The sequence below is a fragment of the Neophocaena asiaeorientalis genome, unplaced genomic scaffold, assembly GCF_003031525.2.
Source record: "Neophocaena asiaeorientalis asiaeorientalis breed wild unplaced genomic scaffold, Neophocaena_asiaeorientalis_V1.1 scaffold37, whole genome shotgun sequence".
Lineage (NCBI taxonomy): Eukaryota > Metazoa > Chordata > Mammalia > Artiodactyla > Phocoenidae > Neophocaena > Neophocaena asiaeorientalis.
The window spans coordinates 279,415-297,734 of record NW_020174269.1 but is presented as its reverse complement, the minus strand read 5'-3'; the positions used below and the strand labels follow the sequence as shown (position 1 = coordinate 297,734).

The window sequence follows — 18,320 nt, the reverse complement described above, 5'->3', positions numbered from 1 at the left end:
GCATTTTGTTCTTTATTGCTTGTGTGCTCAATACATAAAGCCTTAGGCTGTTTCCACATCCTTCTCTGAGCTCACTGGCTTTCAGGAAGTGTGTACTGTGGACACAAGACAGGGCAGTTCAGATGTTAAGTCTGCAAGTTGTAACTTTGGTTGTGAAAGACCAGCGTCGGTGTGAGTGAAATAATAAAAACAGCGAGTTTGGACATTTTCAGTGATGCTTTTAGAAATATGAACCAGTCTACAATAAACTTTGGCCCTTTAAATCATTCAAAAACTTTCTAAAATACCACTACTGCTTAGCAATGTTGGTTAGAAACAGAAGTGACCTCAGTGAGAATATAGAAGGTGTTGTGGTTTTTTTTTTTTTTTTTTTTTTAAGTGAGCAATGGCTAGCATTGTCTTGGTGCCTGGGTAAATCCCGAATTAGGTCTTGGTTTTTAAGGATGAGGGTTATCTTACATCATTAGGCCCGTTTCATTGATAATATCCTTTAGTAGGTTATTAGAAATGCTTCACTCTGCTGAGAGCTTTGCAGGTAAATCCGATGGCAGTGCACGCCTTGTGGTGTTTGTTTTGATGGGATTCTGGGTGAAGGTTGCTGCTGTTGTGAGCTACTCCTGCCCTGTGCCCTCCAGGAAGTTCCTGGCTTGGGGTTTGGGCTGGCACCCCTCTCTGTGAGTCATGCAGCTGGCATGTCCCCTGGGCCACGCTGGGATGAGGTTTCCGCTGCGTTCATGCTCACACCCGTCACCTCCTTAACGGCTGCTTGGAACCTTGGCACTAAGGCCCAACGTGAACATTAACCACTCCGTTTCTTCTGTCAGTAGCACTAATTGGGTCAGGTTTTCAGGGCCAGTGGAGATACGAGGAAAGAAAAACGTTTTTGCCATTCTTTAACTACCTGTGACTATTTCCAGATTAACATTTTTGTCTACTACTAATTTTTGAGTTTATAAGATGATTCCACATATACGTGTGTGTGTGTGTGTGTGTGTGTCTGTGCCTGTGTCTATATCTACAGACTTGGTTCAAAAGGAGGCAATACCTAACTTAAAACAACTGTATTTTTAAAGTGACAGGTGTTCTCATGTGCTGATGAATATTTTCTTCACGGAAGCCACCAGTTTTCACCCTAATGCTATGTTCTTCTCCTTCATCTCTGAAATGACTGTATTCCTGGAGGGAATATTTGGATTCTCATGGTGGAGATGACCAGAAACCAGTTAAAAGTGTGGTCACAGCCATTTGTCTGCCTGTGACTTGCTTCTTCCACCTCATGCCCCCATGGGCTCAGCTTTTCACTCTCTCTGCGTTTACTGCCCTGCATCCTGGGCTGTCGTTACTCCTTGTTTGCAGCCAGAGGCCCAGGGCTCCAGTCATCCCCACTGCCCTCCTCCGTGGTCTCTTGCCCCCTTGGTTTGTGGATACCCTCGCTCCAGCCCTGTGGGCTCCATTCCTTGGAAAGACCTGGCCTGATGCCCATTGGAGACAGGCCCCTGGGCAGCTCCGCACCTGCGTCCTGGTCTGACACCTGGTACCAGCTGGTCCTGGACGTGTCTGCTGCGCTGCTGGTCCGGCTGAGCCTCCCTCCAGGCAGAGCTGAGGGCTCTCTTCTTGTGTTCGTTGGAAGAACACTTCCTAGTTGCCATCGTAGCTGGCAGCTGCACAGGTAGCTGGAGCCATCCCAGGATGGAAGGAATAGAAGGAAAGCCGAGGCAGCTCCGAGTGAGTCAGGACTCTTTGGAAAGAAGCTCGGAGAAGCGCCTGATGTGGGAAGCTATTCTTCCAGCTGTCGCTCTCAGAGTCACTGCTGATGTCCTCATTTACTCAATTGGGACTTTTTCTTCTTTCTTAGCACTTCCATTCATTAACCTTAAAATAAGTATATTAAGAAAGTAAACTTTTTTTTTTTTTTTTTTGCGGTACGCGGGCCTCTCACTGCTGTGGCCTCTCCCGTTGCGGAGCACAGGCTCCGGATGCGCAGGCTCAGCGGCCACGGCTCACGGGCCCAGCCACTCCGCGGCATGTGGGATCCTCCCGGACCGGGGCACGAACCCATGTCCCCTGCATCGGCAGGCGGACTCTCAACCACTGCGCCACCAGGGAAGCCCCAGAAAGTAAACTTTTTATCAAAGCAGTTTACCTCAGTGAGTTGTACAGTGAATATTTCTGAGAGAGTTGCCGAGCTTTCATGTGTCTCACGAGATGAATTTTATTGTTGTTAAATTTCAAACAGTTCTTCGCCGTGTCTGTCGTAGGGGGTGGTGGAGTTGAATGTATCCTGATGCCAAAGACAGGATGCACAGGCACTGGCTCTGCCAGGAGCTCAGCCCTCAGAGGAGGTTGGGTCGTGCCGTGACCCTAAAATCTCAGCATCGGCAGCAACAGAGGTTTGGTTTTTTCACCCACTGCACGTCCGTCAAGGGCCGGCTGTGCCTCTGCTTCGTGTTGTCAGGGACCCAGGCGGATGGAGAGATCTCTGTCTGGGATTTTTCTGATTTCATGGGAGTGGGAAGAGAGCTGGACAACAAAGCACCAGCTCCTAAGCTCTTCTGCCCAGAAGTGGCATGTGTCACTTCTGCCCATGTGGGATTGGCTGAACAAGTCCCGTGGTCAGGTCTGATGTCCATGGGGTGGAAAAATATCATCTTCCTCGAAGAAGAGACAGAATATTTGAAAGTATAATACAGTCTTTCACAAGAGCTTTCCCAGAAGCTTCCAGTCAGGAAGGGACTCTTGTTCTAGTTGATTCTTGAGTTTACTTGGTGTTTTATGGGTTTGTGTGAGAGGCTCAGAAGTAGCAGGTGGTATAATCCTCTCCATTGATCGTGTTTGGGCCTTCTTAAGCTGCTGGAGGGGAACCTGGCTGATGGCATTGTATCTTGCGAACAAGCAACAATTCTTTCTGCCTCTGTGCAGAAGGGACAAGAAAGCCTGCAGTTGCTGTAAGAATGAACATCCGTGCTCCCCAGTGCTGGGGCACGCTGCCCAGCTGTCCACTTAGATGAGACAGAAGTCCATCCCCTCAGGGTTATTTATTCTCAGAGTTGGGTCACTCAAACAGAGGGCATTTGCAGTCCCCCTCTATGACACCAGGGAGTTCATGAAGCTGGAGGTATCTTGATTTTTATGTGTAAGGTCTTATAAGTTTTTCGTTTTCCACCCTGTGTTACTTTTGTCCATTAAAACTCTCTGCTTTCTTATTGATCCTGAAAATACTAGTGAGGCTCACGTAACGCCTTATATTTTGCCAGAATTCATTATGAGTATGAAAAATACCTTCTGTTTAAAATTATGTAAAACAGTAACATTAAAAGGCATCTCTTGAAGCTCAAGTTGTAATTCCGCTTTAGCAAACCCGAAACCTTTGACACCCCACACAGTGCGTACAGGGCATAGGCATGTGGGCCCTGGCTAGCAGTATCTGTGCTGAGTCACACCTTGGTACCCACCATGGAAGTTGGTTCTTCAGTCTCTCCTGTTGGACAGAAAGAGAAAGACGCATAAAGGAAGACTTGCCTCCTGCAGATTTTTAGATGATGACATTTGTAGAAAGAAAAGAAGTTATAAAATGTGTAAGTGGGGGACTTCCCTGGTGGTCCCAGTGGTTAAGAATCCACCTTCCAATGCAAGGGACGTGGGTTCGATCCCTGGCTGGGGAAATAAGATTCCACTTGCTGCGGGGCAACTACGTCCGCGCCCCGAAACTACTGAGCCCGTGCGCTCTGGAGCCCACGCACCACAACTAGAGAGAAGCCCACAAGCCGCGACTAGAGAAGCCTGCGTGCCGCAGCAAAGGATCCCACATGTCACAATGAAGATCCCACATGACGCAAATGAGATCCGACACAGCCAAATCAATCAATCAATAATGTGTAAGTGGGCTTGAGAAATCTTAAAGAATGGATCATTTAGAAAATAGGACCAGACAGGTGGACTTGTTGTCCCTGGTTGCTGATGCCTCAGGACAGAGTATAAAAATGATCCCTCTAGAAATGTGTGCTCAGAAAGCAAATTGATTGGATACAGTGGAGTTGGAGTGGGCATCGAGGAAGACACACGTGACTGGCCAGGACTGGTGAATTAAAAAACAAACTTGACAATGAGCGGCTCCTCAGCGAGTGATCAGACCCAGAAAAAAGAGGCTTGCTGAGGGGTTCTGGAGAGTGGAACCTTCACTTCTCTGGAGGGGCCACCAGGCAGCTGAAACCACCTCTGGGTTCAGTGGGAGAGAGAAGCATCTTGCAGAGGGGAGCCCAGCTGGGGTCAGGTAATAACTGGAATGCCTGAAATTACTTAGGTCTAATTGGTAAGTTCCTTGAGATTCCCTGACATTTGCAGTGGCCAAGGCCACCTGAGCACGTACTGAGTGGCCAGCTCAACTCTGGAGAAGGAGAATTCGGGAGAAATAAAGGCCATGTGGCCAAACTTGCAGTTTCGAGAAGCCCCGTTTTGCCATTCGTAGAGTAGAGATGACTGAAAGCAAGAGCTGATTTTCGTTTGTGGTCCAGAAAAACTGCCAGGACCCCCGGAGAGGCAGGGTCGAGGTTCTGTCAACTCTGGCAAGTTGGATCCCACGTCCTGTCAGCCTGACATCTTGGACATACAGATTAGCTTGGACCTTAGAAGAATTTTGCAGAAAAACGGCTGCAAGTTTACTTAATTTAGTGAATACTATGCATGTCCATCCAGATGATAGAACATGACTTGCTCATTAGAGCAGACCTTTCTAAAGTGGGGGGGATTTTCGAGCTCCGTTTTAAGTTGCACCTACAAATGTGAAGACTGCAGGAAGGCCCCAGAGCGGGGCTGTCACCCTCCACAGCCCGACTTGCTCTGTTGCAGGAGGGCCAGTGTTAGCAGCACCCTTGGCCTCTGCTCGCTACATACAAGTAGCACCCCTCCCCACTCCAAGCTGTGACAACCGAAAATGTCTCCAGACATTGCCAGGTGTCCCCTGCAAGGCGGGAGGGACGCAGTCGCCCCCGGTTGAGAAGCACAGCTTGAGGGTTTGCCCGTAGAGTCAGAGGTGGGATGGCGCGGAGGGGTTTATCCGTGAGGAAAGGATACTGGCAATGAGCAGGAGGTGTTGAGCACGTTGAGGCTGTAGCCTGAAGAACAGTGTAATTATTAGTGTACTTGGACCCTCCTCTTAAATGGAGTCAAGGTGTCTGCATTTCCATAGTGTGGTTCAGGGAGGGACCAGGACAAATGAGAGTTTGCAGAACTTCCTTTGGTAGCTTATTTTTTTTTTTTTTTTTGCGGTACGCGGGCCTCTCACTGCTGCGGCCTCTCCCGTTGCGGAGCACAGGCTCCGGACGCGCAGGCTCAGCGGCCATGGCTCACGGGTCCAGCCGCTCCGCAGCACGTGGGATCTTCCCAGACCGGGGCACGAACCCGTGTCCCCTGCATCGGCAGGCGGACTCCCAACCACTGCGCCACCAGGGAAGCCCGGTAACTGATTTTTTTTTACAAAGATCGTGTAAGGTGCTGAGCTGCTCACGCCAGTAATGTCTCTTCAGTTCTAACACCGCTTGTGCTCCGAAGAGGAGGTCCCGATGGACTGGGGGCCCCGCACGCCGTCCTCCGAGGATTCCCGGATAACACGTGAGCGGAGGCGTGAGGGGGCGGCTGGTCTCCCTGCAGAGTCGCCCGTGCCTGTGACTTGCGTGGCTCTGCGAGCTGTGCCGGGGACAGCTGGTCTGGCTGTGTCCTGATGCGCTGGGCCACCCGCCGCCTGTTGGCCTTCTCTTCGGCCTCAGCGTCCGCTGCCCACGCCCCCTCCCTGCCCCAGCCCCAGGGAACGGCTCTGTGCAAGCCGGACGGACGGACTCTCAGAATCCAGTGTGTAGAGAAGCTCCCGGGGGCTTGTTAAAAACGCGGTTTCTGGCAGCACCCCCAGAATGTTTGGTTCAGTGTGTGGGAACCAGGAACTTAGGCTTTTGGAAACAGGTGGCCCACATCCCCCTCTAGGAGCTGGGGGCGTCCAGGGACCGCACTCTTAGAAGTAGCACTCTAGGGGGTCTTTCCAGCTTCTGGAAGGCAAAAGCACATAAATTCTACTTTCCTAATCCTCTTATCCTTCCGGAGACGCTGGGCTGGAGGCCATGGTGGTGAGCCTTTGTGGGACTTGTGCATCTGAGGGAGGTGGTAATAATGAACACGGATATGGGCCAAGAAACTACCCGTGGTGTGGGAGCAAAGTGCAGTCTGCTCCGAAGCGTGTCGCTTGTTTGGGCCACATGGGTCAGTGTAGTAAATTTATTATTAATCACAAGAGTTCCTATTTTTTTAGTACTTACTGAACCACAAAGACTATGTAAAGTAAAATCCCTTTGGTGAAGGATTTCTTTAGCTTCCAGGATGGCCTCTCTCAAGACAGGGCGTCTTCACTGTGACATCATAACGACCACCACCAAGTGCCCCCCGCCCCCCACCCCACCCCCCGGGCCAGAGAGGACCAGACAGACTGTTCTGTTTTTGTCTCTGTCTTTCTATATACACACACATACACTTATGCATATGTATGTATGTGTAAAGTTACTGATTCTGAGGTGTAGCCTCAATAATATTCCTCCCAAGTGTGATGCAGTAGGAATTACACAGCACCACTTACAAAGGATTCTCACCAAAAATGTTTAAGCTGAATCTAAACTAGCCTTTAAATTTAACCTCCAGTTTCTCTACAGCAGAGGATAGAGAACAAGTTTCAATGGCAACATGAGGAACTAGACAAATTGTGGGGTATCCTGTAAGACAACTAGCCTGGTATCTTCAAAAAAGGCAATGTCAGAGGAAAAAATGCAGGCAGCACAGGGGTAGGTTAGGGACGGAAGGACTATTTTTGACTGAAAGAGACTAAAGACATAACGAAATGCAATGCAGGAGCCTTGGCTGAGTCATGGTTTTAAAAAAAACAGCTATAAAAATGGAGGCAGGGTAGGGAAATTTGAGTGTGGACCCAGCTTTGGGATATAAGGGAGTTATTGTCAGTTTTCTTGGGTGTGTTAATTTTACTGTGGTCACGAAGGAGAATGTCCTCATTTTTAGGAGGTGTATGCAAAAGTATTTAGGGGTGAACTGTCAAGACATCTGTGACTCATTTTCAGATGGTTCAGAGAAAAGATGTCTGTATACGAGTGTGAGTGTGAGTGTGTGTGCTGCGGATCTGGGGGACAGGTACGGCAACGTGTTAACCAGTGTTCCGTATGTGGTGTTCGTTGTCCGTTCTCTTCACCTGATATCTATGCTTGCAGATTTTCTTAAGGAAGTTGAAAAACAGAACCAAGGTGAGTAAGGTGGTGGTGGTCTTCAAAACGTGGTTTGCAGGGTCTCCTTCTGGGGCTTTGCTGTTGCTGTGATGGTGGAGAGTGTAGGCGTTTGACGCAGCTGTGATTGAAGTGCGCTCGGTCTGCCCCACCTTTGGAGAAGCTGTGACCTTTGTTCCCAGGCTCCTTGTACTGTAATCTCCTAGTCAACTGATGCTAGGCGGTTCTGCCTCGCATGCACTCTCTTCCCTTTGCACTGACGGCACGAAGCTGCCAAGGAAAGGACCCCTTTCAGAGGTGTCAGCTCTGCTCACATCTCCCTCTTCTTTTAAATATTAGGGCTCTTTGGAGAGCTATGTATGACGACTCCCATGGACCAACCATTTGTCACTCCTCCTGGCTTTGTATTCTGACTGTGGTATATTACCCTAGGTTTCTGCAGGAGTCTCGTTTGTTTTGGTTTTCTTCCTTATTTCTTGCTAAGAGGCTTTCCTCTGTGGACCTTCGTGACAATCATAGCATCTTTTTCTGAAAGTCAGAGGGCCGTCCACATTATCCATCAGGGATGTGGTAGTAAAGCCAGGTGTCCTGGAGGGGATACGTGTTCAGTGGTCCACGGAGAGAAGATGTTTACATGGAATGTCAACAAGGGTCTGGTCTTACTACAGGATCTTTGGAGGAGTGGGAATCACAGTGAACAGCGGGGTGGTGCTAAGGAGCTCTGCGCTGAATCCCTGGGTTAACAAAATCTGTGACAGGGATCTGTCTTCCCATGATGTGGATGTTATCTTAGTACGTGACTTTCCCTGCACATCTGATAGACCAAACGGGGGCGTTTTACCAGAGTACAGAGCACTGTAGAAGTCCCTTGCCGCACTTCCGGATTTCCCCCTGTCCCACCGACCCGAGGGCTTTTCTTGGATCCTGAGGAAAGCCAGTTTTTGTCTGTCAGCCTTGCATATTGTGGCTGTTCCTCTAATAGTAGTAATTAGCCGATTTGCTGGCAAGTCCAAAACATCTTATCTCCCTGTTGCAAACAGAAAAATGAAGGCGTCCTTCCAGCCACTCTGGTGTGGATGTGAGAATCTGGTATAGTGGAGGGGGGGAATTGTTTTAGTACAGATGGACAGGGGACTCTACTTTCTGAATTTAAGCACAGGGGTCCCTAAATAATCCTGCCTCAAATTTGGCATGAACCATTTTGCTAATAAGCCTGAATGTGCCATCTTCCCTTCTCCTGAAGTTTCACATCCTTTCTCTTTAGAAGTTGCAACCTAATTGCATCCCTGACTCTGAGGTGAGCTTGCTGACCAGAACAGTATACACTTCGCATATTCATTAAGATCCAAGTCACCTGAGAGGTTGTAGCAGAGTCTGAGGTTCTGCAAGAGGACAGCTATGTAGAGGTTTTCTATTCATATGGAAAAATTGCCATTAAACAGTAGAGGGGCAGCAGGGATTAAGAGCAACTGGGCCCATCAGTAAACTGGCTTTCTAATCAAATGGGAAGATCTTGTAGAGCCTCATTCTCTCCTAACAAACAGACTCTCCACCTGTAGATTGAAAGTGTTTGTGAGCCTGGTGGGTGGGCCCAGCTTGCATGGGGTGGGGCGTCCTCCCAGGAGTCATCCTAGCTTGTTTCCTTGTTCTCATTTAGAATGATCACTTTCATTATACACAGTCTCCTCCAAAGCTCTTTTGTATTGGTAACGTTTTACTCAAAAGGCATTTCTCTTTGGAAATATTGGGGGGTGGGGGAGGTGAGAATGAGTGAGTGGGAGTAGGTTATACTTCTGGCCTAATGCTAATTTATTTTCCCCAGCTGAGCTTGTCAGCTGTGTTAGGCAGTAGGGAAACAGGAAGTAAGACCAGGACCTCACCCTCAAAGCCCACCAGGGAAGCTTTAGACATGAGTGACCTCATCCATCTCTAAATAGCCGCTGCCTGATCTTTTAACGGCCAAGTTTCTGTTATCCACGGTGCACTTCCGTTGGTTAAACAGTTGTCTGACCAGTGTCATCCATGTTAGGGGAAAAGCTTCTGAGGCAATGGAGTTGATATTTACTAAGCACCTACTATGCCAGGCACTGTGCAGGTGGTTTCACAGCATGTTGCTTATTTCTCACAACAGTATTGTGAGGCAGGGTACCCTTTCTTTCTTCATGTGTCCATGAGGAAGCTGAAAGCTAAGGTTCTGACAAGTTAGATGTCAGTCAATATGGCCAGTCTGTGGTGGAGCTAGATTTGGAGCCCAGACTTGATGAACACCAAAACCCTTGCATGCGGCATGCACACCACCTCTCCCTTCCCCAGTGCCACACACACACACACACACACACACACAACCATGACCGTTAAGTTCCTCTGTTCCTAGCTTTGCGCCAGCTAATTTTGCAAAATAGCATCTTGTATAAGTGCAGTGATGTGAGGATTGTTAAATACACTGTGTTTTATAAGGTAAGTAATCACCTCTAACTAGGATGTTAGCCAGCATGGTGGAGAAGCTTTGACACCCACTCCCTCCCTTTTTTCCCCACTTCCCTCCCTCTTCTGTAACTCCCCGCCCAACCATTGCCCACACGCCATGAGGCTCTTTGTAGTTCTTGGGGAGTTGACATGACCTCAGTTAATAAGATCACTCAGAACAGAGCCATGTGCCCAGATGTCAGATGTGAGCTGTGCGATTTTTCCTGACCTTGGTGGGCTGGGGGCGGGGGGAGGCGGGCAGTAAATGGGGCTGTGAGGAGCCCTGCGGCCCATTTCAGGGTTCAGGCCTCCCTGAAGGGGGTTTAAGCTGTTAGAGAGAGCCCTCTGGTAATGAAGCCGTTTGTCCTTGGGAACAGCATGAGTCCTTGTGAGATGAGAAACAATGCGCATGTTGAGTTTCAGACCTGGGGTGAATCGAAGCTCAGACAGAGAGGCACATGCGATGAATTGGGACAGTTCAAGGGACGCATTCTTCACAGGCAAGTCTCTGTTGTCAACAAGTCCCCTCAGTGGCAGTGATACTTAGTCAATGGTCATTAATGCCTCTGTTTTGAATAATTTCCCCAAGTGAGTAAGTCATCAGTTCTTGGAGCTTTATTTTTCTTCTTTGCATTTTAACTTGTGTAGTTCATTTTGTCTAAAAATCACCCTGTGAGAAATGGATGAAAAATGAGTTTGGGTGGCAAAGTTTTATTATTTGTCATGGCGTTGTTTTCCTTTTTAAATTCTCATTTACCTCTGAAGCAAATACTCCCTCCTTTGTCTCGGCTAGTAATTTGATTCCCAGGAAATAAAGTTGGGTGTTACTACTCTCTACTGTTAAGCAAAAGGTTTTGAGGCAAGTTTTTCTAACTTAGCTCATCTAACACCAAAACAGCAGGCAAAGAGTCCTGTAAACTTTAAAAAAAAAAAACGCAGGCAGTCCGTTGATATAGTTCACTGGTAGACACATCTTGATCTGTCTGGATCCCTGTGCTCTTGGACTTTTTCTAATAAGATATAATAGAGCAGGAGCCACGTCCCAAGAGCATGCAGCTGGGGCAGGAACCCCATGCGCAGCGTGCCCCCGGGTGGGTGCAGGGGCTGGCATGGGCCCCTGTGTCGTGCTGCCGAGAGATAAGGGTAACCACAGACGCCTCTGAGAGCGCAGTGAGGGAGACCTTGAAACAAAAACACCGGCCGACATCGCCGAGGACGGCGGCGTGTTGGCGGGGGCGCAGGATTCGCCGGGGCAAGGTTCTGTGGGCACGAGGGGCGCCGCCCGGCAGGGCTGCGCAGGGCGTGGGGCAGCTGTGCCGCGGGCGCCCACTGGGGTCTAAGCACCGGCCGGAGTGCGGGCGGCCGGGCGGGCAGGCAGGCGTCGGGGGCGGGGCCGGCGCCGCTAACCGCTCTCCTCCCCTCTCTCCCCCAGTAGGTGAGGCTTGCGGCCGCGCGGAGCTGAGACATGGCAGCATGACAGCCCCGGAGAGCGCTGCCCCACGACGCCGCCGGGACGAGGGAGCCCCCGAGCAGCGGCCACTGCCGGCCCGGAGCGCCTGAGCCTCCTTCCCGCGCCTTCCCCACCGCCCGCCGGGCTCGCCTGTCCAGTTCACCCCGTGGCCTCCCGACTCCTGACGTCTCGAACATCAATATGTGTCATGTCATTGTCACCTGTCGCTCGATGCTCTGGACCCTCCTGAGTATTGTGGTGGCGTTTGCCGAGCTCATTGCCTTCATGAGCGCAGACTGGCTGATTGGAAAAGCCAAGCCCCGCGGCAGCGCCGAGCCCGGCGAGCAGGGCGGAGGCTCCCTGGAGCCCCACCACCCCACGCTGGGCATCTACGCCCGCTGCATCCGGAACCCCGGCGTGCAGCACTTCCAGCGGGAGACGCTGTGCGGGCCCTACGCCGAGACCTTCGGAGAGATCGCCAGCGGCTTCTGGCAGGCCACCGCTATTTTCTTAGCCGTGGGCATCTTCATTCTCTGCATGGTGGCCCTGGTGTCCGTCTTCACCATGTGTGTGCAGAGCATCATGAAGAAAAGTATTTTCAACGTCTGCGGGCTGCTGCAAGGAATTGCAGGTAGGCGTGCGCGGAGGCGAGGGGGCCTGAGAGCCATGTGTGTGCTCGTGCGTGTGTGCAGCACCCTCACTGCTCATTCATTTGCTGCCACACTTGAGGAGGACGGTCTTCTGTCCGGTTCCAGGCAGCAGGCGCGCGCTGCCCTCATCGCTCCCTTTCCCTGTGTCACTCCCCTGAAGTGAAGGAAGTGTCTGTTCTCTGCTCTCACCTGCTCCTCTTCCTTGCTTATTTCCTCGGGTTCTAAGTTGCTGGGTTTTGTTTGAGTAACTACTCCTACTTTTTGCTTTTCCCATTAAATCACCAGCGTGCTTTCCACGTCGTGCGTCCAGGGAAGAACTGCGGTGTGTGAGGCCCCCCTGCGGCGGGCCCTGTGTGCTAGGATGAGCGTGAGCGTGGGGCATTCATTCACAGGCAGTGAGCCTGGTGCTGCCACCCACTCTCGGCCCCATCCCCGGCCCCGGGATGATTTCAGCTTTGTTAGGCGAAGAAGCTGGCTGGAAGGGAATTAGTATCAGCTGCTCTGTGTTTAATACTGTTCTGGTTTAAATTGTCGGTCTCCTGGAGACAATTGTCAGAATGTTCTGTGTGCTCAGATCAGAAATTACAAACTAACTCTTCCACTTTCTGGGAGTTTCTCACTAATGAGCTTGTTAGAAATCAGTGGAAAGAAAAGTATGAGCACTTTACAGGGATCCCAGAGGGGAGGCCGTGAGCTCCAAGAAAACTTCCGTGGCCGCCTGCATTTTCATAGGCTGTCCCATGTGGAGTTGAAAAGCGGATCTGGAACCAAGAGGGTATCAGTCTGTCCACGCTCAAGGGACTTGTTCTGAGCAGCAGAAACACACACACACACACCAGAGTTTGACACACACACACACACACCAGAGTTTGAAGACATCCTCAGGAAGCTGAGAAATATCTCCGCGGCACGTGGGATCTTCCCAGACCGGGGCACGAACCCGCGTCCCCTGCATCAACAGGCGGACTCCCAACCACTGCGCCACCAGGGAAGCCCAAATATTCACTTTTTAAACAACCACAACCAAGGTATTTATTAATCTACACTCTAACAGGAGAAACAGCTATCCACCTACAACCCTCATTGAAGGGAACATCCTGTAGCTGGGGTCATGGGGCTGCTGACAGTGGAGATAAGCACTGAGCCTGGCATCCGGGCCTGTAAAGAAGCAGACCTCGAATGAATTAGCTCTTGCCTGCCTTATGGCAAACTCTTGAGCTCAGCAGGGCTGGATCCCAAACAAACAGGTCAAACAGCAGTTTTTTTCCCAAACAGCTGATAAGATGATGTTTTCTGTTTCTCAAACCTTAGGGGGCCCCATGTGTGTATGTGGGGGAGAGGGTAATGGGCCCAGAGAAATGACAGAGGACCTGCTTCACAGTCATGCTCTGTTTCAATGGGGGATATACTCGTGACAGATCTCAGGACCCCTCATCTCTATCTGCCAGGATCAGCCGTACCATGAGACACCCAGGCACTCACAGGCACTCAGGGAATTTGGGAGGCCAGGATTCTGATTTTCAGCTTTGCTACTAACTTGCAGTTTCACTTGAGATAAATGCACCAGTTCTGTGGATCTTGGCATTCCTCTTCTGAAAGTTAGGGAGATTGGAAAATATGATCCTGTCTTAGATTTTTGATTCTGTGAAGCTCATTGTCCCCCTTTTGATTCACTTCTCAAATCTGCAGTTCATCCCCTAAGCTTGGGTTTTCACTTCCGAGAAATGTTCATTAAGGTGGGTTTCCATCCTGGTTCATCTTTTTCTTGTCAGAAATGCCTCCGCTTTATCCCCCCAGGCACACAGTGCCTCGAGGGCATGTGCATCTTACAGCTTGCTGAGGAGTGTTACCAAAGTGTTACTAAAGCTTTTGAAAAGTCAAAATAAACATGTAGATGAAGGGAAGCCAGTTTACACAAATAATTAATCCTGTTGAGAGTCCTGGTTCACCAGAGAGGCGTATTTCTGCTCAGTTTGCCCTAACTATGTTTTATTTGCTTATCTCCGATGACTTCATGCCTTTATTATGAGTTTTGTCAATATGCTGGTATGCAGATGAGACTCCTGGTTTGTCATCCGTAGGAATGCTTTTCATCTTGAGAAACTTAGTGCTTTCCAGCAAAGGAATGGCCATTTACAGTAGGGTGGGACATCTTGGGCCATACCACCACAATCGGTCTTTTGCAATCAATTTGCAGAAAATTATAGATGTCTTTCAGTCTCAAAGACTGTTTACATGCAGTTTTTAATAAGGTGTTACTCCAGTGAATTTAGTCTCTAAGAATGTGGATTAGTCCAACAAGTCTTCTGGTACTCTTGTTTGCTATTTCACATAAATGGCTAGAGTGTTCATTTTGGCACAAAGATGAGTACATATTTTAGGTATTATTCATACACTCCAGTGAGTTATTCTTGACTTTTCTCTTTCTCTCTGCCTTAGGCCTCTAGGAAGAAGGGCTGGGGAGAAGGGAGCAGTAGCACACCCAAGATGCTGGGCTGTTGGTCATCTGTCTCCCCAAAGTCTTGATTTTTCTACAAGAAATTTTCCTCCCCATCCCCTTTCACTTATGTTCCCCATGCATACATATGGCATCTCAAAACGTCTGAAATTGCTAAAAGTTGGCCAGAGGCAGAGATTCCTGTACAGTCAGATTCTGCCTCTCTAGGGGGCCACTGATCTAAGGCTAAGAACTGAAATACAGGAAAGTGGATTCTCTTCACCTCCCAGCCCAGCAGCACCCCTCTGAGAAGAAATCATTGGAAGGATGGAATGAACGCTGGTCAGCTGGCTCCCTCGTGTTGGGGAGGGGATGAGGGGCACATCTTTGAGGGCTCTTTCTCCAATAGTAGAGGTCTCCACCAGGCAGTTCAAGCCAGCATCAGTGGCAGCCATGGCCCTTGAATCTGTGGCTTAAGAGAGTTGCCCCCTGGGTGTCTGAAGCAGCTGGCTTGCTTTCTGTACTCTTGGCCGGTCTCTAAGAGCATCTGGTCAGCCCCAGCCCCAGCCAAGGACTTGCTGCAGCTGTGAGCATCAGTCTCTGCTCTCCCCACAACCCTTCTCTCAACTCTGGATCCGTTTGACATTGAAACAAATGGTGAGAAAGGAGACTGTTGCCAGAGCAACGAAAGGATCCTTCAGAAAGATACTCAGACCGTGTTTCTTCTTACAACTGGCATTGGCAAAAATGACATTTTTGTAGAATGTAACTGGGTGACAAATTACAGGCTATGTAGTATGCCTTTACTATGCCTAATCTTAAAGGCCACAGGCTCACATAGCTGTCACTGTCCATAGTATAACAAAAACCATCAAAATCTTAGTATTTTGATTTTAGAAGTCGGGTGTAAAAGAATCTGCGACCTCAGTGGAAATCTCAAATTTTGGCTTACTTAAAAAAAAAAAATGAAAATACAACTATTGACCATTAAGCTAATTCAGATAGCAGGATTCGCCTTCAAGGCCTTACCTACTGGTGGGCACCCAGCTGACACTTTGGAAATGCTCACGTACAAATGCCCTGGCTGTTCAGTAGGCGCTCTCAGCAGCAGTTAGAGCTCAAACCTCATCTGGCCCTGGATCAGCCCCGACCTCACCTTAAAGTGTCTGTGAAATGTTCACCAGTCTGCCTCATCTCTAAGCCTCAGTTTTCTTACTTGGAAAACGGGTATAATAGTAGTACATACCTCAGGGTTGTTTTGAGGATTAAATTAGATAATATATGAGAAAGGCTTTTAAGCACACATAGTAAATAGTAAGTGGTAGTAGCTATATGATGATTATTAAAGTATTTGTGCTTTCTTGGCAGGTTTTAGTACATTCTTTTGTGTTCCCTACAATTGCTGCATTCTAAGGAGTAGGGTCTTTAGAACTGACCTTGTTCTGTCGAAACCAAATGTTAACAACATTGTAAAGTGCCATTCCTGGCCCCTTAATAGCCTGCCTTTGTTGGGACTGAAGAGCACAGAGCAGTCCTGTGGCTCCTATGGGCCTCTGGGTGTCCTCAGGCATTTTTTTAAAAGCTGAGTTGACAGGAAAACAAAGAGCTTCTTCCCCTCACTCCTCTTCCCCTGACCTGTACATTCTCCATCCTTTCCTTTCTGGAGGCAGCTTCTAGCGGTTGAGTCCTGATTGCAGGTGGCTTCTCAGGCTCCCCTTGCAGAATAAATCACAGGCTGATCGGTCTTCACTGGGTGAGGACTCATCTGGGACTTGGTAGCGCCAGAAACACACATCAGTTCATAGCCCTCTGGGATTCATTACAAAAGCTGGGGAATCAGCCAGCAGGGTCGTTTTAACCAGCTGCCTTCCTTAGGCTGTGACCTGGATGTGGTCCACAGTGAAAGCGTAGAATGCAAAGATCCAGGTTTTCCATGACAGCATCAAGCAGTTTGGGTTTGGAAATGCATGTAGGGCCCTCTTAGAAGTCCGTGGAATCCCCAGTGACTCAGGTCTGGGACGGGGCCACGGCAGTGAGCTCAGGAGTTGGCCCACTGCTGCTGGCCCAGGCTGTTCCCCTGGGGTTGCCACGAGGCTTGGACTAGCGTGTGAGCTTCTGGCCTGGCTGCCTACTGTCCTCCAGTCCTGCCTCGCCGGCTCTGTGCTGCTTCGCGTCTGGTTGGCTCTCACGCTGTCTAGTCCCTGTAGCCCTCTGTCTGTCTACACCGCGTTCAGCCCAGCAGGATGGCCTCAGCGAGCTGCCCCACCAGTCTGATTGGACAGATCACTGTGGCGCCATCCATGCTCACTGGCATCGCTCTCTGCAGCGGGGGCTCAGGGCCTGCTGTGCAGACTCAGTTTTCTCGGAATTGAGCAATGATTGAGGGTGAAGGAGAACAATATGAAAAAAAGAAAGGGAAAGGAATAAAAGAAGGATCTTAGAGAGAAGACAAGGGGAGGGTTTTGTCTCTGCTGCGTGTAGAATTGCTTTGTCGTAGTCCGGCACGCGTGGGGAAGTCAGGGTGGGCATGTGAGATACACCATGACTGCTGTCTGGGTCTTGGCATTCTCATTGCTGTTTTTCAGAGGGTGAAAGATAACCACGACTCAGCCTGGTCGCAGCATCCGTTTTGACTTATCCCATGCCCTACCTGTTCACTCCCGGTGACCACGTTGGTCACTGGAGAGGAGAGAAGTAAGAACAGGACTTGGGAAACGTGGGGAGAGGGGAAGAGATTCCTGACTCTTTCAGAGACCTGGCCCCATTTTACACCTGAAAAATTCACCTTGCTTTTTCTCTGAGAAGGTAGTGTGACCTTGGTTGCCCGACTTCAAAATACCTTCAAAGAAAAGGCATGAGGGAAGTAGAGGGAGCATCCCCTCCTTCTCCTTAGAATGAGGCACCGGAAGCTTCTGGCTGTCTAAAGGAGGCTCTGGATTTCTGGCTCTCCGGACAGATGACGCCTCCACCAGAAGTCAGATGTAACCGTTCTATGTCTGAGTCAGTTTAAGAGTACCCCTGATGATGACACATTTACTCATTCATCAGCCTTGTGGCAAACTAAAGAATGCCAAAATGTTATAAGGCAGGCCAGAATTAAATTTCAATCCAAGGAGCTTTTATTGGATGCCCGATAAATACAAAGCCCTATAGACTCAGGTCTACAATTTCTTGAGTTTCTGCTCCAAAACCGTATTAGAGAGTCATTGCTTTAGAAGCTGTACCCTAGAAAAGCAAAAACAAAACACAGTATCATCATATATAAAGGGAGCAAACGAATTCAGCTGTATCATTAGAGGAAAAACAAAACCACTGCCTAAGAGCAAGTGGACCAAGCACGCGTTAATTTGAGTAAATCTAGGGACTGGGATCTCTTTTTAAAGAATCAGTTGGAAAATCTCGACGAAAATTGCAAACTCTCTTAAAATTCAGATAGAATATGCAGTTGATATGCAAATAAAGTACTTTGCTATGGTAACCACTTAATAGTAGACAGATAATCTCAGAGCCCTGGATGACGATGTTCCAGTTGCAGTAACAAATCATCACGTTAAGTATGGCTCTGAATATTCATACAGGTGGTTCAGGCACTCTGTTTTAAGAACTTAATGCAACAGTGGTGTTCTTCTAAGCTCTGACGTCGCTTCAGAAGTAATCTGTGCACTCGCGTGCCCAGGCACAGTTAGCCATAGTTATGAGTTCAGTTGTTGTGTAGAGGCTTCCCAGTAGCTTTATTAATTGGCCCTCAATCTCTTTTATTAAAAGATAGCCCCCAGTACAGATGAAACCTAAAATACACATATTGAGAAAATGAAGCCAATATTAAAAACTTCAAACCAAAATACTCAGTGGCTATGTGTTCAGAGTTGAGAGAACAGTCTCAGGGCCCTGGTGTTGAAAAGACGGCACTCGCTTTGTTGCAGGAATTATTTAACGTTATCTGGACCCCGAAACTTTAGCAGGCAAGAAATTTACTTACTGTCCTGAAAATTTCAGAGCTCAGTAACTAAATTTTTTAACTGTCTTTTATTCTGCTGTGCTGGATTGGA

The 18,320-nt window shown here is 49.0% G+C and overlaps 1 protein-coding gene across 5 annotated transcripts in view; it reads left to right on the top strand.

Moving 5' to 3' along the window:
* Window positions 1–18,320, top strand: part of LHFPL2 (LHFPL tetraspan subfamily member 2) — a 173,510-nt gene that overhangs the window by 136,939 nt on the left and 18,251 nt on the right. For 2 of the 5 annotated variants that reach the window (XM_024755665.1, XM_024755669.1), the window contains one exon: window positions 11,167–11,815. In XM_024755665.1, coding sequence (XP_024611433.1) covers window positions 11,386–11,815 — 430 coding nt within the window. In that variant the 5' untranslated portion in view covers window positions 11,167–11,385. Of the gene's footprint in view, window positions 1–10,908; window positions 10,992–11,166; window positions 11,816–18,320 lie in introns of those variants that run through there. The other 3 variants (XM_024755667.1, XM_024755668.1, XM_024755666.1) reach the window with 3 other exon arrangements.